The sequence below is a fragment of the Branchiostoma floridae genome, chromosome 5 (genome assembly GCF_000003815.2).
Source record: "Branchiostoma floridae strain S238N-H82 chromosome 5, Bfl_VNyyK, whole genome shotgun sequence".
Taxonomy (NCBI): Eukaryota; Metazoa; Chordata; class Leptocardii; order Amphioxiformes; family Branchiostomatidae; genus Branchiostoma; species Branchiostoma floridae.
Genome location: NC_049983.1, coordinates 17,677,841 through 17,704,210, shown reverse-complemented (window position 1 = coordinate 17,704,210; position 26,370 = coordinate 17,677,841). Strand labels below are relative to the sequence as shown.

The 26,370-nt window shown below is 39.1% G+C and overlaps 1 protein-coding gene across 6 annotated transcripts in view; it reads left to right on the top strand.

Moving 5' to 3' along the window:
- Positions 1 to 26,370, top strand: part of LOC118415278 (cAMP-dependent protein kinase type II regulatory subunit-like) — a 59,469-nt gene that overhangs the window by 15,147 nt on the left and 17,952 nt on the right. For 2 of the 6 annotated variants that reach the window (XM_035819758.1, XM_035819759.1), the window contains exons 3-4: positions 7,428 to 7,532; positions 22,196 to 22,246. In XM_035819758.1, the coding sequence (XP_035675651.1) occupies positions 7,428 to 7,532; positions 22,196 to 22,246 (156 nt within the window). Of the gene's footprint in view, positions 1 to 5,553; positions 5,600 to 7,427; positions 7,533 to 18,986; positions 19,553 to 21,940; positions 21,966 to 22,195; positions 22,247 to 26,370 lie in introns of those variants that run through there. The other 4 variants (XM_035819760.1, XM_035819756.1, XM_035819757.1 and 1 more) reach the window with 4 other exon arrangements.

Sequence of the window (26,370 nt, the reverse complement as noted above, 5' to 3'; positions counted from 1 at the left end):
TTTCAAAAAAGCACATTTAGAGATATCAAGTCGACGGACGGTTGTTTCAAATTGTAACATTTTCAAAATATAGCAGTTAGACTAGAACTCACATTTCGTCAGAATGATAGCCCTAAATACCCTACTTTTGAAAACAACAGATATAGGTTATTATCAACTGATAAAGGTGAACTAGCATAATACTGAAGGTTCCTATTTAGGTCAGTGGGCCACGCTTTATTTTTAGTCATTATATTAGCTAGTGGTATTGTTGCATTTCTTGCCTTACATTGAGTATTACATGAGATATGAATGAAAGATGATCACCTAATTGCTAGCCTGGGCACTATCTAATTTCAAGCGGGCTCCTTAGTACACTCTCTACCCTAAATTTTGGAGTAGCGAGTGTAACTGTAAGGAGCCCTGGTTGAAATTGGATGGTACCCAGGCTTACTTATTGCCTCGAGGCTTTGCTAATAATTGTGTTGAACCTCTGACCCTAGTTCATCCAGCATCCCAGATACAATATATCTGACCTGAATCTTTATTATATCTGACATACGTGACAGGTTTCTTGATCTATTGTCTGAGTCGGATTGAGAGAAAATTGCTTTTATCACAAAGCAAATAAAGCCGCCAATCAGGCCAAATTTATTATCTTCAGTCGCATTACACGTAAGTGAGTGGGCACAAATCTGGACTAATAAGTAGTGCATCAATTTAGCTATGTCTGATGATTGATAGATTCGGCCTTGATATTCCGAAAAAATCAAATTGATCCTTTCATCTTTGACACTGATTTAGTTGTCAGCCTACACATGATTTTAGTAAGACAAAACTTAGTAGACCTGTATCATCAGAGATTCCTTTCAAACAGCTAAGAGGTCTGTCATATGCCTGATCTGAAGTCCCAGTTGGTCAATCCATTTCTCTTTGTTTGGGCAGAATTTATGGGGGCCAATCAAGACTGAATTGTTAAATAGGATTAGTTGAGCTGATTAAGATGCATTAATTCATGCAAATTAAGTAGGTCAGTAAAGGTGACCTGATGCTGAACACATCAAAGAATTGTTGGGAACCACTCAAAAGCTGCTTAGTTTGAAGTGGTGACTAGCCAAAGGAGGAAGACAGATTCTTTTCCAGGTAGGTCCAAAGATCTGATATTGGTTACTTTTTTCCCAATAATAACTTAACGCTAGTTAACCTTCTCCAAAGCAGGGTATTAAAGGCTATCATTCCGATAAATTGTCAGTTCAAACTGCTATATTTTGAAAATGTTACATTTTGAAACCACCATCCTTCGGCTTGATATCCCTAAATACAATGTTTTGAAAAACAACGGATATAGGTTATCCCACGGATAAAGGTGAACTAGCATTAGATGTTACTGGTAAATTTTTTTCTTAGAGATTGTCTTCCCCTGAAGATTCTAGCTAACCATCTGTGCACCTTTTTGGTTTCTGGTGAAACAATTATATTTGGCTTAGAACATGCGAGTGATTAGCTTGGATACCAGACCCCAGCCCGATCTTAAGAAATATCTACCGGTACCCCACGATATACATTTTTTAGATCGGGCTCGGAACAGACAACATCGTCATGATTGTACATTTTTGACCCTACTGGTTCTAAACAGAATGGTTCATTTTTGTAACAAGTTAAATGAAATGACAATGAGTGCCGGACAAAAATCAGATCAAGCTGCCAAACTGCAGAAGACTGTCATATCTGTCAATTAGATAGATGGGAGAAGGATATAGACCCAAACCTCATCAGAATATCGTCATCGTTCTCTCTATTGTCACCACTTGCATGCTTCGTGCCATCTGTCATTGTGTATAACAAGGCAGGTAGAACAATGGAAAGGTCATACGCACAAGACAGGTGCTCAGATGTTGTGGTTACCAACTGCTGTCGGATTCCGCAGAAGAGGGTGTCAAATATTTTTTTGAAAGGTTTGTAGGTCTTGGTCTTTAAGCAGTCTTGATAATGGCATTTAGAACTTTGTTAGTGATGTTACACCCCCTTTCCACCAGAGTCTGTGACTGGCCACTGAGTTTTTTTGTATACATGTAACCAAAGTTCCGACAGATCACTGGCTCAACAAATTTTATAATTTAACGGGAGGTGCCCCAACACGGTACGCTTTTTCTTGCGCTCAAACTCATGGCGCTCCATCGCTAGTTGCCTGAGAGTGGTCAAATTTTGATGACTGAATTTTTTACTCATAGATTTGAACAACATACTTGAATAAGAAATGCATCCACATGGTTCATGAACCTTTCGCGCTGCGTGTTACAAGCGGCAAACACTGAGAGACAATTTCGTGTATGTAACCTTCCAATTTTGTGCTGCGCTGGACAGTGTGCCTAACTCAGTACGCTTTTTTTAATATTTTGCTCTCTTCAGAAGTAAGTGGTAAATCTAAGTACATAGAAAAAAATTAATAATATGATATTTTAGCTTTCTTTTGACAGTAAAATCGTGACTGTATGTACTTCTTGTCTCACATGAGGAAGGCTGTACCTAGAACAATCCAGCTGATGTTTTACAGGCAATGGGCTGAATGCACTGATTGTGAATGCCCGACTAAAAAAAAACATTACGAAAAAACGAGACCGCCAACATCAACAAAACTCTGTCTGATTATATGAAAATATCATCTACATCTCTCTGTCAAGTCTTATTTTCATAGACAGCACGAATCATTTGTTACAGTCAAATAAATCTTTGGAGCGTTTTCTAGTCTGCCACCTTCACGGCCACACTCCCTTGGGAGTACAATGGTGGCAATGTTTATGTCGCTTCCTTTTGGTTGCTTTTCTACTCAACAAACATTTGAAGACCCATATTCATAGTGTTTTATGGAGCTTTATTTATCTGTATCATGGCAGTTGTGTGACTGCTTGGATGAGTTCGTATAGTTAGCGACACGAGCCATCAATACGCAGAGGCCGGTGACCGCAGTGATTCAGCACTGTCAACATTACTGTTAGAATTCTGCTCTTAAAAAACATGAAGTAAATATGTTAAAGTATACCTGGAGTGCAAATTAAAGCTGTGTGCATGGACTTGGTTTATTTACCTTTGTAATCAGCATAGTCAGTGGCAACAAACACGGTGTACTTATGGATAATAAGATCAGCAAAAAATCCGTACCGTCTAAGGACGGGGACCGTCTTAGGGCGGCCCCCGTTAACAGTTTTTTTTAAAGCTTTTTTTCTGTTTTTATTTAAGTCATACTTTTACATGTAACATTGTTTTTCTATTGTTAGATCAGAAGGGTCACACATATCCAATTTGGTCATCATATTGCTGCTCAGTGATCACTGTGTATAGTGGAAAGTAGTCATATTGTTATAAATCTATATTATAGGCATTTATAGTCGAAGTCACAGACCTGACATGGTTTAGTAAATGTTGATATTTAAATGTTCGCATGAACAATACTTTTCCTTTGTTCTACACACCTTGATAATTGTACTTTGTGTTTTTCTAATGATTTGTTGATAGTATAAATTGTCATAATTAAGTCTGTACCATATACAGTGTGATCTCCAATACGTGGAGCTGATATGTTCAACTTGATGATACATGTATCTTTTTCTCTGGTTAAGTGTTTAAACAAAATTTCCCATATTCAAAATCACCTGTATAACAGTTACATGTATGTACATTGAGTTATGTATCCTCCAAAAGAGAATTTTATCTAAGGTACATGTATTTCACCTGGCTAAACTGTCATTTTGACCTTCCAATCTTTTCTCACAAAATGATTTTTTTCATTTAGATGAAAACAACTACTACAAAATATTAGGAGATATCACTCACTATGTTTGGGGAATTGTCCGTAAAAATTTGTAGGAATTAAGACATCATAACTTGACACGTATTGATTTTGTGCCATCTATGATTTGTCAAAAGTATGACTTAAGCCATAAGTGAAAGCAAAACAAACCAGAAATTATACATTTTAAAAGTTACCCTTTTTACCTTATCACATCCGTGTAATGCTAGTCCCCCTTTATTCGCGGGGTAACCTTTATTCGTTGTATTTAACTCCAGTGTATTTTGGGATATCAAGTCGACAGACGGTGGTCTCAAACTGCATTATATTGGGGGAAAAATGCAATTTGAAACCACCGTCCATCAACGTGATATCCCTAAATATCCTGTTTTTAGGTACAATGGATATAGGTTACCCTGCGAATAAAGGTGAACTAAGTGTTATCAGATATATCTGCAGGCAAAACATTTTGTATTTTTTATTTGTGTATTCCGTTGCAATTAGCCGTCAGGCATGATTTTGCAAATAAAGATTACTGATTGTATTCTTGGAGGGGTCCATGAAATATTTAAGATATGTTTATCATTCACGACTGTGATTTATGTATAATCATAGCCAGACCTGATACAGTGACGTATTGTAGGACAACGTGCATTTGATATTACCAGGTATTATATAGTAATGGGGCGCACAATGACCCAGGTCAGCAGTGGTAATGCATTATCCGTGCTGCCTGCAGTAAGTATGGATTTTCTGCTGAAATGTCAGTTGTCTGGTTTGATGTAAATGTCGCATGATGTTTCATAGACCAATTCTTCACCCAGCTTTGGGCAGGCTCTAAATGCAAGCTATTTCTGAAAACAATAGAGAATTACGTAAAAGTCACAATTTTTTAGACTATTTAGGTATACAATCCCCATTATGTAATTATTTTATTTTTCATCTCCGACTGCATAATTCGTGCAATCAACAAATTCTATCCTTTATGTTCGGCCCTCTAGTCCTTAACAATAGAGAATTAATGTGTAATAGTCACAATTTTTCAGGTCTATTTAGGAATTGCACATTGTAATTATTTTACTTTTCATCTTTCATTTGACTGCATGATTGGTGCAATCAACAAATTTATGCTTTATGTTTCGCCCTATAGTTCTTAATGATGTGTGTCATGTAATCCTGCTTTGTTAATCTTTACGTACCTCGTCATAAATTGAGTATACAACAACACTGTCATGTATTTCTTATCGTGCTGTGCACCTTCTGCTTCGGCATCGCTCACACAGTAATAATCGTAAACGGCGCTTCAGCCTTTTTTGTGGTGAAAGGCGCGACATTGTCCGCACGTTGACGTATAAAACGCAGTGACAGCGTGGGGTACCGTAGATTTTGAAACCTTCGCGATAGTTTTTTTTTTCGGTTTTCTTGCGACCTTGCTGGTAATATCTATCTCATGTATACCTAAGTCTGTACTAACTTTTATTAACGGTTTCAACTGAGAATTCACAAAATGATTCCCTTTTCCCTCTGACTAAAAAAGAAAATGACAGCGAAATCAGACAAATTTACTGTAGCAGGAGTGCTATCAGTCCCCTGCAGTTCCAGGCAGACCTGCTGTTGTAAAATCCCCGGCACTTATCCTCATTAGTATTCAGCAGGGTGGCACAGGGAGATTACAGCCGGGCGAGAGTAAAAGGACGTTATTGCTGCCGGCTCCGGCTTCATGAATGTGCATGCACAGTCCTTCCTGACGGAAGTATCTACCCTCGCGCCGTCCTAACAGCCATCTACAGTCCGTCTTTACAATGAGCTGTTTTAATTGCTGCAAGTTCCGACGTAAGTGGTGCTGGAAAAAGTGTACCGATGTAGTGTGTTGCCTGTGATGTCCATTATGTGTGGTCTATGCAGGTTAATGTTCACTTACCTGGTGTACGATGTAGCTCATCAAGCCAATACTGTTTGGGACCTGAATGTCTTTGCTTACATGTATTGTAATTGGAAATATGTGTGGCTTCTCAATCAGAAAACTCTAACATATTGGTTGCATGAGAGTCTCATGATCTGGCAGTGGTTTGGAAGTGTGTGTGTAAAGGTTTGCGTTGTGGGCGGGGTGTCGACCCGTGAAATCTGATATGGTAACCTCAAGAGGGTTAGGATAGATGTACATCCCGGCAGGGGTTTGCTCGGACAGGATTCTAATCTCCTCCAATCCTATTGCATTAAGAATGGTTCTCAAGCAGAAAAAGTGCCGCCTGCGTTCCGTGACATTTACGTGGGAAGGACCTCCTACAACTACTAGCGTTAAGATAAGAAGGCTGGTGACATATTGATATATTAGGAACAAAGCAGGGAAAACTGCAGTGATAAGGATCCATATTTCTTTTAGATCAACGGATTTCTTTGTTGTTTTCTTTTGATGTTTTATACAGTTATTTCCAAGCAGATGTTGGGAGGCAAAATTGCAACATTTTCTAGCTCCCCTTTTTTTCTCACAATCATCTTCCTTTTATTAACAAACATGGCTTGCTAGAAACATTAAAATTTTGCTCTCAAATGTCTGCTTTGAGATAATATGGCATCTCTTTTATGTCATTGTATTGTGTATTATGTCAACAAATTACATTTTTTCATCATCCCAGTATGAGTTTTTAATTTCCATTTTTATAGAGCAGCCCCCTTTATATGATCCATAGTCCTCTATCAGCTATTGTAAAAACATTGGGATTTCAAATCGACCTGCTTAATTACATTTTTATTGTCCCCACTTGTTCATCTCTTGTAGTGTCATTTAGAGTCAATTTGCATAATACTACTTGTATTAAGTGCTATAGAAGGTTTTTACAATACATATTATGATTCTTACACTGGCGTAGTTCTTCTAATAATTATATTCCACATTGAATTAACTAAATCCTCATGGCCTTTCAGGCTACAATTTTTGTGTGTCTACAATATTGATATACATGTATAAATAATGAATTGGCAAGCCTTGACATTATATTTAAGGTTAACTTATATCATAACATTTCAAATACCGGTACTTTAGTTTTGGCAATAGGCTCTAGCTAGATATCTTATATATGTAAAACTATGTATTGGGAATGTGGCAACATGACAATACATGACATACATGTAGGTAATCCTTGTCGGCATTTCAGTTGACAGTTGCCCACAAAAATGCTAATAAACACAAATAGAATTCTATGCTGAACCAGACAAACCTTAAATCAGGTCAAACAATTGATGTACAACCACTGCGCATGGAAGTATGATACCTGTACCATTAAGGAATCAGAAGGAAATCAATTCATATGAATTGCTATGTTGTAAAATGTTCTTGATAAACTTAATAGTTCTATAACCTTTGAGTTTATCAGGACTCTCATTGTGTTTGACATTTTAGCAGACAGTTTTAGGAGGAGACTATTTCACACCTTCCTGAGCTTCCAGGAACTTCCTTAGATGTTGGTAGTATGTCATATTACATTATCTTAATGATATCAAAAATTGCTTGTCTGGTATAGGCACAGTTTCTAATAGTGGGTTGAGAAACACGTTTAATCACATCACTTTGCGTTATACTTGAGTAAGATGCTGTCGTGATGCACAATGCACCCTTTTAGTTTCTGAAAGCCTGATGTGTTTTACTTCTGTCTTCCCGCAGTAAATGGACGTTTTCGCGGCCGCGGTCAGAAGCGTGCCGGGGTGTACGCTTCCTCAGAACAAGAGGACCACATGGACGTAGCGTCAGACGACGACATCTCCGATGGTAAGAGATCGTTCTTCTTCTGGAGTGTATCATTTTGAAAGATCCCCTTTAAGGCTTAGGTCACATTTCGAACCGGGACCCGGCCGGGGTGTTTTAAGAAACGAAAAATCAACTTAAATACCTAGAAATATACACATATCATGCCCATGTATCTTATTTTGACATTTTGTGTATTTTAATGTCTATAAAAAGTATAATATCATTCTTGTCGCTCCCGAAAGCTGCCCGGCCGAGCCCCGTTTTGGAAATGTGACCTAATATAAGTCTAACCAGGGCTGTCTTCAGCTTTTTTTTCTGTCCCTCTCTTTGTTTTGGAGTCAATGTTGTTGATTTTCCTTGTAAAATACATGTATGTTACTTTTAGCTTATGAAAACACACTTTAGCAATCTTACGTAGTACTAAGTTCAGATTTTGGGATGGATGGGGTGAAATTTTGTCCTTCCCAATAAGCAAATGTCTGTCCCAGGATGGAGGGACAGGTCCTGGAGACAGCCCTGCTTTTAACTTCTGATTTCTGCTGTAAGCAGAACGTGTTTGGAGCCTAAAAGCTTCTTTAGGAGTCAGCTGGTCTCAGGTTTCCAAAGTCTCTAAGGCCTCAGGGTGCACAAGGCATGTTAAGCTTTTAGAAGACTGAAGAGGTTTCTGCTTGGCTGTGCCAAATTCTGTGCTACTGGTCAATGCTTCAGGAATGTAAATATATTGACTAAATCGACTTCCTTTTAATTTTTAGTTCCCTGTTAATTGCAATACCAATTTACGGAAATAAGACTACCACCGTGTGATAGATTAAATGATACCAAATGGGTACAATGATGTTTTTGGTATTGTAGAATTGAGAGTTTGGGCATGTTTTTGGTCTCATTGCTGATGCAAATTGGGGAAGGTCAGACTTGTCTAATTTTATCTAGTACTGTGGACCTTGTTAAAGGAGAGCTTGCAACGATGTTTGTCGAGTCAATTTTTCCATCTACTCAATTTACTGTGTCTCCACTCTGGTTGTCAGGCTTTGCTTTGTTGTGTAGTCAATGATGAAAAATATCAAAGCAACTTCCAGACACCGCACCAGATGAAAGAAATTAGTCGCCAGCAAAAAAAAAAAACAGTACACAATGTCAATGTATCTATTTTGTATGTGTGAGTGTGTTTGTGTGTGTGTGTGTGTGTGTGTGTGTGTGTGTGTGTGTGATAATAGTATTATGTTTGGCTTAACTGTTCCCATAACAATAATTGAGGATGATTTTTAACACAGTCTTAATTGATAGCATTTTGGCTGAGCATACATGAGAAATACGGATGAATTTTCCAGCATCTAGTAAGTGGATTTAAGTTGCAACTTATTTAAAAGGACCCAATACAGGAAGTTTGTAATGACTTCATGTACGTAATGGTAATCACCATTGACTTTGCTGTGTGATGTTGCTGTGAAAGAGGTTTAGAATTTTCAGTGAGCAGGAAAAGCACTCAGAATTCCCAGACTTTCCCACCTTTCCTCTTCATTTTGCCAATTAGTTTCCTTATTCTTTTTCTTTAACAACCACCTAGACTCACTGTTAATAGTTGCTATTGTTGGTCGCTTCAAAACATAAACCTCCTAATGCAAGGAACAATTCTGTACTTGGTTATGATTTTTAGTTCCAAAGTCACTGATGGATTTCTATTGTTACATGGTGTGATATGTGGGGTAGGAAAGTGCCCTATCTACCCTGGGAAACCTGCTCGAGAAGCTTCGCAAATAAGAGTTTAGTAATACCGATCCCCTGCCTAACGCGCGCCCTCCTGCCTCTATGCACCCACCCCACTACCAGCTGGCCCCACTTACGCCGGTCCCCAACATCGCTCGCTTCCGAAAGAGGCTCGTGTTAGTAGGGGCCAGCTGGTTCGAGTGCCGGCGGGTGTTAGGCGGCGGGTGTCCCGTGCGTGCGTGTTGTAGGGATCGGTAAACTTTGCGTGCCTCGTTAGGAGTCTGCGTTTTCCCAGGGAATGCCCTATCCAACATGGCTGCTGATCTGTAACCTCACTACTCTATCATTTTTCATGGAGAATCGACCTGAATTATTGAGAGGAAACATTATAAACACCTGCTGCCACGCTAAATCTACAATTTACCAGTTTCCCGTCCTGTAATTGCCCAGAATCCTTTTATCAAGAACCCACTGTGATCAGTTGCTAGGCAACAGAATTTTGAAATTAAGTTTCCGTGCCCTTGATTATAGCGACACACTTACTGGATAACCTTGTATGAGAGAAGTGAAGTGATTTGTGTAGTATTAAGTGTTGTGGATGTCAACATGATTTTAGAATGCTGCGAGGACTCTTACTTGAAGTGAATTCCTGGATGAGTAATATGCAGAAATGATTAAGTAGCATTTAGTATGTCTTTTAAGGGTATCAATTTATGCATGAATTCTTACCCCCTTTCAGTAACTTACACTAGTCCCTTTCCACCAGAGGCTTTGACTGCTCAGCAACCTCTGACAAAGCCAGGATTTGGTATATCATACATTGTACATGTAATTCTCAATAAAAAAATTTCTTTGATGAAAAAAGCAATTTTCTTTGTGTTTTAGGTCGTGTATCATACTCCAACTATAAAATAAAGGGTCACACAAATCTAACTGTACAGTTAGGCCAAGGGGAAAATGTTGAGTTTCCTGTTCAGCCCTGAAAAATTATGGTTAGCAGGTAGGGATTTCTTTAAATCTTTTTTTTTAGACTTTGGCCAAAACTTTAGTGATACAGTATGGTTTAACAAAGTACATATGTAATACAGTATTTGTTTTATTAGATTAGGTAGTTTGAACAACTGTGTCCTAAGCAAGTGTGTTTTTTTATGGTTGAGATGAAGTCTCCAATGTTCAAAGAGCTGGAATAGTAATCCCTGTGGATGTGGTTAGTCCTGTGACTTCAGCTATCTTTTTGTGCATCTGCCATTACAGAGCTCGAAATTTATTTTTGGGGATTAGGTGCACTGGTTCGCCCAACCGAAAAAAACTGAGTGCACAAAAAAAAGTTTGGGTGCACCACATACAGATTTGGAGCGTTGAAAAATTTTGATGAACCCAAATTCCAACTTCAGATTCTTATATAAGTACTATGACAGACATTCTATTATCTTTCCAACATTTCCATGTCAAGAATATGGTGTGTACTACTACTAGCATACTTTGATGTCTTAGCATTCGTAAACCTACAAAAGTATTTGGGTGCTTGGGTGCACCCAAAGAAAAAAATGGGGTGTACAGAACCAATTTTGGATGCACCAAGGTGCACGTGCACCCAGTATTTCAAGCCCTGAATTATTAACATTGCTGGAGGCACTAATAAACACTCTGGTCATCGCTTTCTCTTTTCAATACAGTTGTTTTACCATAACTGCCTTCATGAAATATTATATAGTAAACACAAATGGCAACATTTTATGCTGATTATCTAGTAATGAAAATTCATCTTACATTGTAGGTACAAATTCTGTTTTATTGCTCTTAGTTATATGTACTTCGTAACTGTTATCACTCATAAAATGTTGTAAAATGGATGCAGGTAATGTTCAGATCATATAATACTCATTTGTATTCAGTCTGATCTCGCTAATTGAACAAGTGAATGACAGTATTCTGCAAGATGGGAGAATCATTCAACCATCCATCTAGTAACAATAATAGAACTTTCATATGCTGTGATTTTGACAGATTTTCAAGATGAATTGATCTCATTCTGAATGACTGATCATTTGAAAATGACTAGATTATACAATTAGCTTGTGCAAGCCTTTGGGCCAAACATGTTTTGCTTCAGTGCATATCCTGAACATTTTGTTTTGTTTTGTTTTGTTAAGGATGATGAAAATCTTTGCTTTATGTTAACAAATGTCAAATTTAGCAACTAGCAATTTTTGCTGTGCATTTATATGATCATAGGAAAGTTTATTTGCAAATTCTTGCCCGAGGGCTAATTGCAACATTGCACATACAGAATACTTACATAAGATAAAAGACATAGTATACATAAAAGGCTTTGGTATAGATAACAATGGTGTCGACAAGTGGAAACAAGTGACTATTCTAGCAATAATATGGACTGCTGAGAGCTACGATATGTACTATTCCATAGATAGTTACTTAAACAGGCATGTTCCTTTCAGATGATACATGGTACTGCATATGCAGTGATCTTTCATATCTTAACTATTTGCCATTTTCTGGAAGTACAGTCCAATCTGCATAAGGACCACCTGGCCAACGTGACAGTCAGTTCTCTGTTAGTGAAATCTCCCATCGACACAAGCATTAAGAGTCCTATCCATAGTGACAGCCTATTCACACAGACCAGATTAGATCCCCTAAGTGGTCTTCTTGGGCAGTTTTGACTGTACATTGATTAGTTGTATTGATCTATGTATAATATGTTGTGTCCTTCCTGTACCAATGTCAGTTGGTCATTGATCGTAGAAAGGACCTTATGTATAGAATGACCACCTTGACATTCACCTCTGACCTCAACTGATTAAACGGAAAAAGTCTTTGACACCATCGGGGCACTTCCGCTAATGATCACCATGAACATTATTGTTCTGTATCGCGCCTACACTCTTGTTTCAAGTTTAAACCACTGTAAACACTTAATTTTGTGCCTACCACAAAGTCAAATCATTATTTTTATTTCCTCTTTTATAGTACTTCAAGTCTGTCTTTAAATGTGGTGGGTTTTTGGATGTGCTCAAGCTGTAGCTAACCTAGAAAAAGGTCATTTACATCTCAAAATATGTCCCCTCCACTATCCATTACTACATGTAATTTCCAGCATTTCAGTACTTTATTAAAAACTCAAACAAAGAGCCCAAAAGTGTGACATTAAATACGAAAAATGGAATTAAGTTTCTTGGGAAGAATATATGCAGTTACTGTAATCTTTTTATTTTCGTGATGGTTTCATGTTTGCATGACAGTACAAAGTATGTATGTACCAAGGACATTACGATAGCGTCTCAGCACATGTAAGTAGCATATATCTGACACACTTTCAAGATTCAGATGATCACTCAATATTGCATTGACGCACATAACTCAAGAGCAAAACTTCGGCTCAGAATGGAATGCGGCAACTATTGCTCCTGATACGTTGACGAAATGTCTAGAGAAATACAGCAAAGGTTTCATCTATTCCCTATTGTTTAATTTATCAGTGCTCCAGCTCTTAATGGGGTGTTCCCAACGGTAAAGTAGCAAGGCTGTTGTTTTAGGAGATGAAACTGCTCATGGAAGACTTTAATGATGACTGAAAGATTGGAAAGTTTGATGTAAAGGAATAAAAGCATTTTTGCTCTTTGCTGTATATTTGTTTTGCTATTTGATCATTTTATGATTGTACCACTAGATATATCCACTGTGATTGAAGTTTTTAGAAAACACTCATGAATATGGTATGTATAATTGTATATTTTGCTGCCAATAATTGGTATCATACTGTTTATTACCTGCATGTATGCAGGTATGGTTTTGATGCTGGTGGAAACTTTTCGGTAGCCGGGGATGTAGGGCGCTGTATCTCGTGAACGGATGTTGCGAGCACAACGATTTTTGGTACGTGGGTTGGGGGTGGTAGCCTGACACTCAGGTGTGATTTGGGGCCTCCTGGCGCTTGACCTTGACATTGAAGGTGGCATTTTTGGTGTTTTGGGGGCACTTTTGGCGCTGTGTGTCCGGAACGATACGCGCGATTGCGACGATTTTTGGTGCATGGGTGGGGGGTTGTTGCCTGTTGCCTAGGATTGACTTTGGGCCTTGTCGCGTTTGAACTTGACCCGGCAGGTCGAATTTTGTGTCCGGGAGGGGTGTTTCCGGAGTTATATCTTCTGAACGGCTGGTGCTGGCGCGATGATATTTGGCACATGTGTCGGCGGTGGCTGAATAATGCTCAATTTTGATTTTGGCGCCCTTGGTGCTTGAACTTGACATTTTAGGTTACCTTTTGTGCGGGCACGGGGCGTGCGCTGTATCTCCGGAACGCAAGGTGCCATTGTGTTGCCATTTGGTACGTGAGTTGTTTGTGGCGTCCTGGTGGTCAGGTTTGATTTTGGGCCTCCTAGTGCTTGAACTTGATACTGTATAGGTTGACCCTGTTTTAGTGTGGTTGGGGCATCCTCCCAATATCTGCTTGGTTTTAAAAACAGATTATGGTTGGGTGTAGAACCATCATCTGGCCTGGGCCACCTTCAATGTATCAGGTTACTTAGTGGCACTGACAGTTTGCCAGATGACGGGAGTGTGCCAGATTATATATCTGTTGGTCAGGTATAATTGGAGTTTGCTTATTACTCTTTGTGGTGTTTCTAGAGCTGTATAGTACTGAGTTTTAACCTTTACCCTGTTGGCAATCATGGTTGAACTTGAACTTAAACAGAAGAAGATGCAATTTTCTAATGTGGAGGAGAACTGTATAGAGTGTGGGCATAAGAGAAAGGTATGTGTATGATTTGTCCTGTGTTTCTTTTTGTTTCTTTGGTAATGCCATTTCCATACTGTATACATGTAATTTGTTGTTTTGGGCTAGTCATATTCGCTTGGTTTTTGGGCCTGCTTAATCTATGGTACAGGCAGGGTTAAGTGGTGGAGGCTTAGCTTTGTTCTGTTTTGAATTCAGTATCGTTTGTTGCATTTTGTCGCGGCAAATATATGATGAAATTCCCCTTCTAAGCAACTGCTCATTGGTTTGCGGGGATGTTTTCTGGGTGTTTGCTCTGACTACAACAGCTTCTGAACTTTTCAAAGCTTCCATTGCCAGCAGCTTGCCATCTATAAATGGGATTGACAAGGACATTTTTCATAGTAAATTGTGCTGTTAAATTTGGCTTAGATACTACAGGAGATTTAGGTTTGGGTTGGATGGATTGAATGAATGAAAATATCATACCACCCTGGGGACTAACTGTTGCTGCTGCATGGGGGCTACCACTATTCATATTGTCTAATGTCTATGGAACTACAGATAAAAGTATCATTGGTCAAATTATGCGAGTAACATTCCGATGTCAAGTGAATAACACCCCAGAAATAAATCTTTAATGAATATCATTGGAAGAACACAAACCAAGGAGACTTAGCAGCTGCATTAGGTCAGTACATTGAAATAGGAAGATATTAGTATATCATGTGACAGAGTAACTACATGTGCATGGGCCATCTGAGACAAAAAAAGGTAGCGTCTCAACAACTTCAAAGTACTGTGGTTGGTTACATACTTAAGAAATCCAAAATAAGTAATGTTCATCCATGTCCAAACTTACAAATTCAGAAAATGGAATTTCAGAGTCAGACTTTTGCATGGTGCACAACCAACACGGTAAAAAGCTCATTTTTCCAACCACGTACCACAGACAAAAAGGCAAAAATACACAATAGGTCTACAGTAACCCAATACATTTCATGCAGGCCTGAGGTCTACGAACTCTTGTTTTATGTTTGGTTTTTATATTTGAAAGGAAGGATCCAGCCATTACCACACATTTTAACGCAAATTAACAAAATGGGCTCCGAAACAAGAAGTGGGATGTAAAAACATTACAAGCAGGAAACAGCCCGGATCCCAACACACTTATCAAGAAGAGTAGGCGTGATCTGTGTGCTTGTGCTTGGCTGAAAACATGAGCCATTGCACTACCAGCTACTTACTACTAGCAGTACTTGAAAAAGCAACATGCTTTACCTTTGAAGAAGGACACTGGAATTTTTACCTGCCAATGTTTTGATTATCTACTCAGATCTTCCTCAGGGCTACAATAATGGAGCTACTTCTCTTTTATTACGTGCAGCTTAAGATACTCTGTGGTGTGAATTATAGGAGTAGCTGCAGGCCAGGATTTGCAGCCTGTGCTGTTTTTGTTCTTACTGTAAATGCATTTAGGTTCGCGGGGATTTAATTTGCAGCACCGGGGAAAAAGGACTTTTCACGGTGGTTTTAAGTTTGCGGTAGCACCATGCACTGTAGTCTCTTACTGCCATGGAAAAATGTTCGCGGTGGCTTTAAGTTCATGGTGAAGCGGCCACCACGAAAACCGCGAAAATTAAACCACGTCGAAAGTTTCTGTATTTACAGTATTTAGAAGCAGTTGTGTTATCAGCACCAAGGGCAGCATCCAAGTAGCAGGAGACAGAAGCAGACGAGGCAAATGTCATTATTACGTGGTCTTTAGTAAAAGCACTTTCTGTTATCCTTTGCAGGGATCGTGTGTCTGTATAGCCAGTATGACTGCCCTTTGGCATAACACAGCTTCACAGGCATGCGGTGGGGGAGCAGCTGGTTATGTTACACCGATCAACAGTCTTCCACGTAACCTTTACACATCTAGCTGCAAGCATTGTGTAAAGCTATCTAATGAGGATACACACACACACACACAGACACCCGAGATCTGCATGCATCTCCAAGAAGACAGGCTGAGGCTATTAGCATCTTCAGGAAATAGACACATGTAACAGTTAAAATGTATCAAGACAAAAAAAGAAAGTGAAAGTCTCGACCCAATTTTATCTCCCTGGGGAGCTTATCTTCTACTGATTGTAACAGAGAAGACAGATGCTGCGGACAATATGTACAGGTTCTTTGTGCCGTAGAAATTCTTGTAGCTCTTATTGACAAGCAGTATGAATATTGGACCACCTCTAGATGTCCAGTACTAAAACCTTTTTCATATCGTGCGTGCCTGTTGAGTGACAACAGTCAGTAGTCTGTCACAACGTCTTGTTCCAGGGACATTGTTGCTAGCCACTGGACAATGCACACCAAAACTTGTCTTGGGGCATTTTGGTGTGCTTCGTTCAGAAGACTTCTGTATTAAATCAAAGAGAATGCCTGCAGCGCTGATGCATCACCTAGGGGGAGCTGTTATCACTTCCTGCACACATGAAAGGTTCGGGTAATGGCTGCTGCGGGACATCTATTGTAGGGTATTAGGGCTATGTGCGACAGACCAAAGCTGAAAACGTTTTAGGAAAAGAGATATGGCCTTCTTTGTGTTATGAAATTTGTCTCTAATGTGTTTGAAATGTACATGAAGGAAGATTAGAGCCCAAGACGCATATTGCCTCCATATTAGGGCTGGGTATCGGTACAGCGTACCGGTACAAAACCGGTTTTTCTTATTGGACCGGTCCAGAAAAAACGGACCTGAAAAAATTGGGTGGACCGAATGTTGGACCGATTGGAAATTTAACAGATTATTTTATAAGGCATTCAAACGTTTTGGTGCTTGCAGGTGGAAAAAAATAACAAGAGTGAAGTAGAGTAGAGTTTATAATAAGTTCTACCAAGTTTTACAGCCAATCGTACAGGTGCAGCTAGCGTTGTAGGATTTTAAAACGCCAGTGTAAGTCTAATACACCACCAAACAGATTTCTTTCTAGTGAAATGGACCATTGGTATGAGTCATGCTGAAACAGGTCCAGGTTCAGGTCCGGACCTGGACCTGATCCTTTGGACCTGAACCGGACCTGGACCTGAATTTTCTGTACCGGTACCCAGCCCTACTCCATATCCCTAGTCTGTGTAACACAACCTCTGCTGTCCCCTTCCAGGCCAGTTGATGTTAGGCGGGCTGCTATAAGCGAGACTTCATTACTAGTAGGCTGCCATATCCCCAAGTCTACTACCAACAATGAATGCTGTATTTCTTAGAATTTTTTTATTTCATTGAAGAATGTCATGTTGTTGTTTTTTGGCGACTTATTATAGTTACATTTTGTATAACCATTTATTATTAACTAATAGTGCTATGATTTTAGAGCTATAAGTTTTGTTAATGTCATCGACAAATACTACAGCAGAAATGTTATGAATTGTTAGAAAATATCGTAATGTTACAAAAAGATCATTTTGTGGTAAGTTCCTGTCACTGCTATTGAATCATGGTACTTGGACGGTTAAACATGGTGTTAAATTATATTACTATAATGTTACCTTCAGCAAAGTACCTCACCAGAATGCATGATGCAAAGGGCACTGTACTGCTGGATCCCACACCCTCATTCTGCATGCACATGCTCTTCTGCTGCAGTTTGGTGAGAGGTCACAAGATGTCCCCATTGATCTGTCACTGTCCCCATTGATCTGTCACAGCTGTTCTGATTGATGCAGTTGAACTCTTTTGTTCACAGATATTAACACTTTTTCACTATCATATCTCACAATAACTAGCTCATACTTTTTGAAAGTCTGTGCTTTGTGTATAACGTTAGCAGTTAGTGCTACATAACGAAAGTTTGATGCTATGTAGAGTGATAACGTTGACGTTACTTGATGTCTGTATGGGGGGTCCAGACAATGAACGCTTTACGCTGAATGTACATTGGGAACGTCCTACATCTTTCAATAAAATCAAGGGAGGCAATTACTTTGTATTTGTTTGCCTTGCTGTGAATTATGTGAGTCAGACGGATTTTCATACAAATTACGGGAAATCAAATAACGTTAGCCTTTACAGAAAAGAGCATGCAGTCCCTCTTAGAGTGACCATCTTCAAAAACACAAATACTAAAAGGTTCCTGCAGTTCCAAAGCTGCTAGAAGGCTCCAACTTATGTCACTTCTTTCCAAGCCAAAGAGTTTTATAAATCATAACCATAGTTTGCCCAGCACACACAGGAGATATCAGAACTGAAAGTCCTGGTGGCATGCACCGTCCTGGTGGTATTATTAAATGAAAGCTGCTAGGGGCCATGTTTTTATCATGCAAACATTTTCTTGGTAAAGGTAATAAGGGAAAAGACAATAAGCATATTTTTCAGTTCGCTATGCCTTAGGATGATAATTTCCAATCATTTCAATGAGAGATTATATAATTCTGATTTCTTTGTCCAAATCAGTTGACAGATAACAGAATAGATAGGACATAAATGATGCAAGTGATTTCATAAGAATTCTCAGGCCCTGTGGATTAGTAATGAAAGGTTGAACAGCATTTTCATCCTTCTTCCAATCCGCTGATTCTGAAATAATTTTGAGTGCGTCATTTGATGTCATTTAAATTTCCCGCCAAATCGGTGGCCTTTGAGAGGTCCGGTTCTCAAATTTTGCCTGCTATATTAATCCGCGCCGTGCAAACAGGCTTCTGCAAGAAACTGCAGTCAATGATCTTTTCATAATATCCCGAATTTGTAAAGTATCGACCATTGATGGTTAAATACCAATATCCAATCTGCGGCTGCTTCGGATTTATTTACTTTACATCGATGTAGACGGGAATTATTTTTCTTCAAGTTGAGTGCTGAGGTTTGTGATGTCACGTGACTTATGGACTATTCCATATATGAAAATGTGGGGAAGGAGAATGCAAAGAAATCGAAGAATTACCACAGTAACATGTTAAACTGTACTTTAAAAACATAACTGGAGATGATTGTTAGTATGTAGTTAGAAATAGCACTGGATTTTAGGACATTGGAAATGATTTACTCTTGCTAATGAACTACCCTTAATTACGTCATCATTCAGACGACTGAAGGGGGAGGGTACGAGTAATGAGCATTGTCTTGTGTTTGGGCTCCAAACACGCACTGATTTTTATCGTGCAAAACGTCCCCGCCGTGAAGGACGACGCTTTAGGAAAAATCACGGCAACCTGTTGGATTCCTCCAGGCCGTTGTAAGGTCCACACGGTGGTGCCTGTGGCTTGTTAGACAGCGAGACATCCACCGCAATACACGTGCATTTCGTCATCGGGACACGGAGATACAAGCGGCCGCAGCTCGGCTCAGATCCGCCCGGTGTTTTGACCCGGTTGACATCGTATAAATCACTGAATATATACATCAAGATGAATTTTGAAATTCCAACGGGACTTACAGACCTCCTGCAGGACTTCACTGTCGCTGTTCTGAGGGAAAGACCGGACGATTTGGTGAGTTTTGCCGCCGATTACTTCAACAACCTGCGGGAAAGAGAGGACAGACCGGGCGGACAGAAGCGAGGCGTCAAGTTCGATGGCGAGCCCATGGAAAACGGTTCAGACGACGACGACATACTTGACGGTGGGCTTGACTAGAAACATACTAATTATGTAACATCTAATAGAAGCTTCGGTATGTCTTAAAATCACTGTCTTGTCTGAAACCGTCACCCAAAACGTTCCCTGACACACACTGTTACACCCCGTTTGATCACGGCTATGTCAAAAATTCTGTCGTGTTTCTTTCTTTTTACCACCCAAGATTTTTCCTGCAAAACAGTTCGTGACTCGTGCTCTGTCTTGAGTATCATTGACATGCGATTGTGTATTTTCCTTGGTGCCGATCTATCACGAAGATACCTCAAAGTTCAAACATTATCTGAATGTTTAGCGGGGGTGTGCGGGGGTGTTTCGTAGATGTCGAGATAGATACCCACAACATGGGAGCTTCTAGTAAAAATGTTACCCTCCCACGCTACTTTTTCTTCTACCGCACATCATTGTTGCCATAAACAAAGTCATTACAGGTTCCTTTCAACGTTTCTTTATCATAAACAATGGTGTAGTCTGTAACAATGCTTGACTACACTAAACCCTTTTTTGAAGGCGTGACCCCGATAGACTGATAGGGGATTATGACAGTTGATCAGGTGTGTATTGTATAAAGCCCGGCTCTGTGTATTCCATATCATATGGAGGGGACTTTATATTTTGTGGATCGTTATGATAATGTAAACTCTATTCCTCATACATAAAATGCTGTTTTCATATTCTTTAGATCATGAAACATTTGCCATTTACTATTTACTTCCTTAGTTCAATGTGCGTGTCAAAAGAAACAATCTTTGCTACACTCCAAATTCTTAGGCTTGGGCCTATTAGGGGTTGTTTGAAGGTCAATGCTAGATTTGTACATGTCATATTCCCTATGTATTTATCAAGGAAAAGACAATTCAAAATTAATTCTTCAACCCAATCTTCATTAATGAGTAGTTTGGAGTTGGTATATGGTTTATTTTATTTTCATGTTAAACCAAAAGAAAATAAACATTATACCAAATAGAAATAGATCATACCCTTTTCTTTACCTGCACAAACAAAATAACTGTCAGCTGTACTTGCTCTTGGATTGTAATCTTTGACATGGTTCATGTACAAATTGCTGTAGTGGACTGAACAATCTACAGTTCACTCAGTAGTAATGCACACTACATGGTACTTTCTCTGGTATTTTTTGTGCACTGTATTTGAATCAGGGTTGTTGCTATAAGCCAAGCCCTCTTAACTTCCCCCCAGTTGTACTTAGAGTTGAAGTGTTGGCATGCCTGTTATGGTGTGTACACTGCAACATGTTGAACAGAGCATAGATTCTCTAGTAGGGCTTATGTATGCCTGTGTTTACCAAATAGATGCTTGCAGGGTGGTTACTATGGCGAAGGTTAGACTCACTGATAAGAAATTGTTTCTCCATTATGTAAAGTAAAACATGGTAACAACCTTAGTGAAAAGGAATGTGGAAGAGTTTCACATGCTTAATGGTGTTATTCATGTTAAATGTCAACTTGTTTCATGTTATATTCAAAGAGTATTGTTGAGGATGCTTCAGGACCTAAGCTGCAAGGATTAGGTAGCTGTTAAACCACATTTGAACCTGTTCAAGTTCTGCTATTTTGTTATGTCAGTGTAATATTAGCCACCTTCAGGGCTCCAGACTAGCTAAGTTACAAAGGATATTCTAAAAGAAGAAGTATAATTCAGCTGAGGCAGAGCTAAAGACTTTCGTTGATACTGGTAGGTTAAAACAGAATTGTGCTGTACATGTATTTTAGGTACATTTGTAAAAGTATGGAAGGAACTAGGGTGCCAATGTATGGTGTATTTTAGGTGGTTCTTGGAGAGTGCCAATGTCTATTACCTATTGCAGATCTCATTGGAAACTGTCATTATGGCTCAGGCCCACAAATCAGTAGAGCATCATAAGTGGAAAATAGATTTTCTTAAACTTTACCTAACTTAGGTGTCCTAATACTGGAATCAACTTTATATTGGTTCAGGGATTATGGAAAATGCCCCCCTTCTTACAAAGGTTAATCTCCAAGCAAGGTTCCAGGTCAAAAGTAACATATCTTATTGCAAATTATACATAAAAACAGGGCAAGGAAAATCAACTAATTTGGCATGTGTAAAACATGACTTTCCATGCATTTGTCGACATAGACTCATTTCAGTGTGTGTCTTAAATGTCATCCATTTAAGAATCAACGGGTTGTATTGTAGGCTATGGCCATGTTTACAAGCCACACCTTCTTTTGTTAACATATTTGACAAGTTAGAAGCAATGTATCAATAATGGCAATGTTTGTCTATGTTTTGTCCTGCCTGTGTTTGATAACACAGTGTCTGTTGTCTGCTCTGTACCTGAGCAAACCATGAGGCTGCTGATTGATGTATGAATGATTTACAAGTGGACAAAGATGGAAGTGTTATGCCACTAGGTAGACACCAAAGTTTAGCTTAGCTCTGTAACTCCCTTTCCACTTGACGCAGCAACCATATGCTGTAACTGCTGAGCAACTTAAGATTGTACAGAATTCTCAGTGAATTTTGTAGGTGAAGACATGTTTCTGTTTTTCTGTCTTTAAGATAATTAATACTTTCGCATCTTGGATCAGCCAAATGCAATTATGAAATCAACAATTATATGAACCTTTCTTTCTTCTTTCAGAACCTCCTCCGAAGAGAATTCTAGACAGCTACAAGAGAAGGAGACAGTCAGGTAAGACAAAACTTTGCATAATTGGTATCTGCTAATTGTGCACCTGCTACAAACTACATTATGGTACGAGTATTTATACTATAATGGAGAACTGTATACGTATAGATAGATTTTCCTTACTGGTATTTGTATAAGTCCTTATTTGCATAATTTACCTAATCTTATGTTCAAGGTCACATACTTAGGGCCCAAAATTGACCTTGACCTTCCCAACACCTACCTACATACCACATATCATCGTAATCCATCAAGAGGTACTTGAGTTATGCTGACTAGTCAGTGACTACAAAAATCTGGAAACACAAAGAGACAGAAACACACACACACTCACACACACTCACAGACACACCCAAAACAATACCTTCATTTTCATGGAGGTAAATAGTGGGTGCACATACACTGTTGTGCATCCTGAGTTCCTGTACACTTGGCATTGTTGTTGAAGGCTAATGTTACTTTTATTATAATACACCTGGTGATTATTATACATTACTCAAGCTGGTCAGGGTGATAGTTTTTTGAAAAACTATATTAAATTGAATGGGGCTGCTGTCAAATGTAGATGAATTTACATTGTTGAATAAACTATTTTCAACCCAAGATACAAAATGTCAAGTCAGAAACATTTCAGCAAATGTTCCAAGGAGTGTGATAAGTGCATTAAAATTTCATGAGATGTTACAGTCAATCGATAGGAACTTTTGGATTTAAATGCCAGCCACTTCATGTTTAGTTATAGCAAAATGGTTCGGTCAATCTTAAAATATATAGGCCCTGTGTAATGTCAGTTTATTCAAGTGTCACATTAAAAATTATTTATTCATCCATAGCACAAAGTGATCAAGAACTTTGGAGGAATTTCTTATATTGTGAATATTTTCTTCATATATATTTTTGAAATGTATTGATGAAATTAATCTATCTCGGGTTACTTACAAAGTCCTTGAACATTTACCCTGCAGAATTTCTACAGACATATTTTATTGCTGTGATTTTTCCTCTCTTTTTTATTGAGGTTTACCCCCTGTATTTTGGACCTGCCCATAATGTCATAATAGGTGATTCTCACAGTTGGGGTCCTTGATAATTGCCAGGCAAGTGGTCAGTTACCAAGAGAAAAATAGGTCCATAAATATGGAATGTTTAAAAGGGTTATAATTCATTATATTTCAGCCATACATAGTATGGTGAAATATATTGTATTCGTAATGTTTCTTCTTTCTTTCTTTCTTCTTCTTCTTCTTTCTCCTGTCAAATCTTCAAAGTGATTCATCTCCGCCGTTCCTGGACCGAATGACCTGAAATTTGGCACAGGGGTAGAATGGGCCAATACCTTGATGCTTTTTTCTCAGTTTTTTCATATCTGCCTCTAAAATGATTTTATTGAGATTTTTTGGTCAATTTTAGACCAAAACTGTATATTTTGGCCCCTGTACCCTGGTATTACAACTAAATGAGCTGAAATTTGACAGAGATGTGCCTTGATAATGCCCCCATATAAATTCGATAACACTTTTGGTGTACAGTACAACAAAATGCTTATTTTTGCGATTTTTTGACCAATTTTTGACCAAAAAAGGACACTTTTGGCCCCTGTACCCTGGTATTACAACCAAATGAGCTGAAATTCGACAGAGATGTGCCTTGATAATGCCCCCATATAAATTCAATAACACTTTTGGTGTACAGTTCAACAAAATGCTTATTTTTGCGATTTTTTGACCAATTTTTGACCAAAAAAGGACACTTTTGGCTCCTGTACCTTGGTATTGCAACCGAATGAGCTGAAATTTGACACAGATGTGCCTTGATAATCCCTTCATATAAATTCCATAACACTTTTGGTGTACAGTGCAACAAAATGCTTATTTTTGCGATTTTTGACCAATTTTTGACCAAAAAAGGACACTTTTGGCTCCTGTACCCTGGTATTACAATTAAATGACCTGAAATTTGGTATAGATAGGCATTAGTTACTTGGTAACAAGATTCAAGTAAAATTTTTGACATAAACAACTTTAAAATGATTAATTTTGGCACTTTTCTGAGGGGAAATTTGTTTTCTTTTGGCCTCCTGACGTGACCTTCCGTGACCCCGCACAGAGCCACACCTGTGCGCGTCAGCCGGAGAGTTAATTGAATCAAAGACCTAGCCAATCAGCGAAGAGGAGGCCAAAGGCTAATTAATATTCATAAGCGGGGCCTCATGATCCCGTATATAGCAGTGTTCCCGCCAGGGGGAGCGAAGCCCGCCTAAGGCTCTCGCATTTTACACTATTCAGAAGGCTTTATATTGTATCAGTTCTTAGGGGCATATCTATGATAATCGCAGCAGTCACTTAACTTCTCTTCAGGAGTTTAGCGTAACACTATTTCAGGTCAAACCGTCAAAGGCAACTAAAAACAAACTTTAACGTTACTGAGTTCAACAGTACTTATAACTTGTTATCCGAAGTTGAAACGCTAGCGATGGTATTTTCGCTGCGCTGTTAGCTCCGTGCGACTGTTGTTGACGGTCTTATAACGGTATATTTTGCACCCCTGTACCCTGGTATGAGTAACATTTGGTATAGATAGGCATAAGATAGTCGGTAAAATGATCCAAGTAAAATTTTTGGCATAAAGTACTGTAAAAGGCTTAATTACAGCACTTTTTTTAGGGGAAATTGGTTTTCTTTCGTTCTCCATGCCATGACCTTTCGGGCGTTCACCCCACAGAGCCGACATCTGCACCTGCGTCTAGCCGGCAGGAAGAGTTAATTCAATTAATGGTTCAGCCAGTCAGCGAAGAGGAAAGCGAAGGCTAATTAATATTCATAAGCGGGACCACACAATACGTTAACTTGAAGACTCAGGCCATACAGACTTCTCGCCAGGATTTTTTCAAAGCGTCGGACAGGGGTCCGGGGCCGCCGAATGTCCCTGGCGGGGTCCAGGGGCAGGGCCACTGTGGGGGGGGGGGGGGACCCAGGTGGGCGAAGCCCCCCGGAAGCTCTTGCATTTTAGACTATTGAGAAGGCTTCTTTTATCAGTTTTTTTAGGGCCATATCTACGATAATCGTAGCAGTCACTTACTTCTCTTCAGCAGTTTGACTTTAAAATATTTCGGGTCAAAGCTTCACAGACAACTAAAACCTCATAAACAACAAACTTTACTTAGCTCAACAGTATACAAAAATATTGTACGGGTTGCCATCCTTAGTTGAAGCGCTTATTTATAGCGCTAGTATCTTCGCTGCGCCGTTAGCCGCCGTGCGACTTTTGTTGACGGTCTGATATCCCTACGTCGCCGCCTCGCTGATATTCCCACGGACATGTTTCAAGAAAAATACCCAGCAAAAAACGCTGTTCTGCGTCAAATTCTATTCTATAAAACATGTGGGACTCAGTGTTACAGTCTAAATATTTTGTAGAAGCACCGCTGTAGGAAAGAAGGTCCAAGCAATGTAAAACATCACGTAGCATGAAGTTCGCTGTCAACTGGCACACAGCACATGACTGTTTGAAACTCTTAAGTCTAATCAACAGCCGTGTTTGATTGATAGCCGGCGGTCCTTTGATGAAGTCGGCGAAAGGTGCGTTAGTTAGAAAATCTGCGTCTAGTTTTGATACGTAATTATAAGTTAGACAGTGGCGAGGATGATTATTTTCTCATCAATATTTCTCTTCAGAATTATTTGAACTTAATTGTACATCTAAACAATTGGCTTACCTGTGCAATGTTTATATGATTAATGATCAGTGTACTGAAATCATGTGTAACGTATGGCTCCTAGTCAATAGATCAGCATTTTCTCTATAGTGACCACCTGTCTATAGTGGCCACATTTCCTAGTGCTGTTGTTTTTTGACATAAACTTTGAACATTTAAATTGTAAGTAACTTTAAACTGCCAGAGTTTCAGCCCAACAAAACACTCTCAGCGCCAGGGTATGAACAGACTGACCAGACAGACGAAAATAAATCCTCGAACAAGGTTCAATCGTATCTTCCGGGTCTGGCAGGAAGTTGTTAAACTAAAATAAGAATAGGCTCGATGGCTGATTGCATACAAAGTAAAACAGTTTAACAGTTTTACAGCTTGAAGAAAACAAACGCTCCTACAGTACCTGCACCTGCTTGAT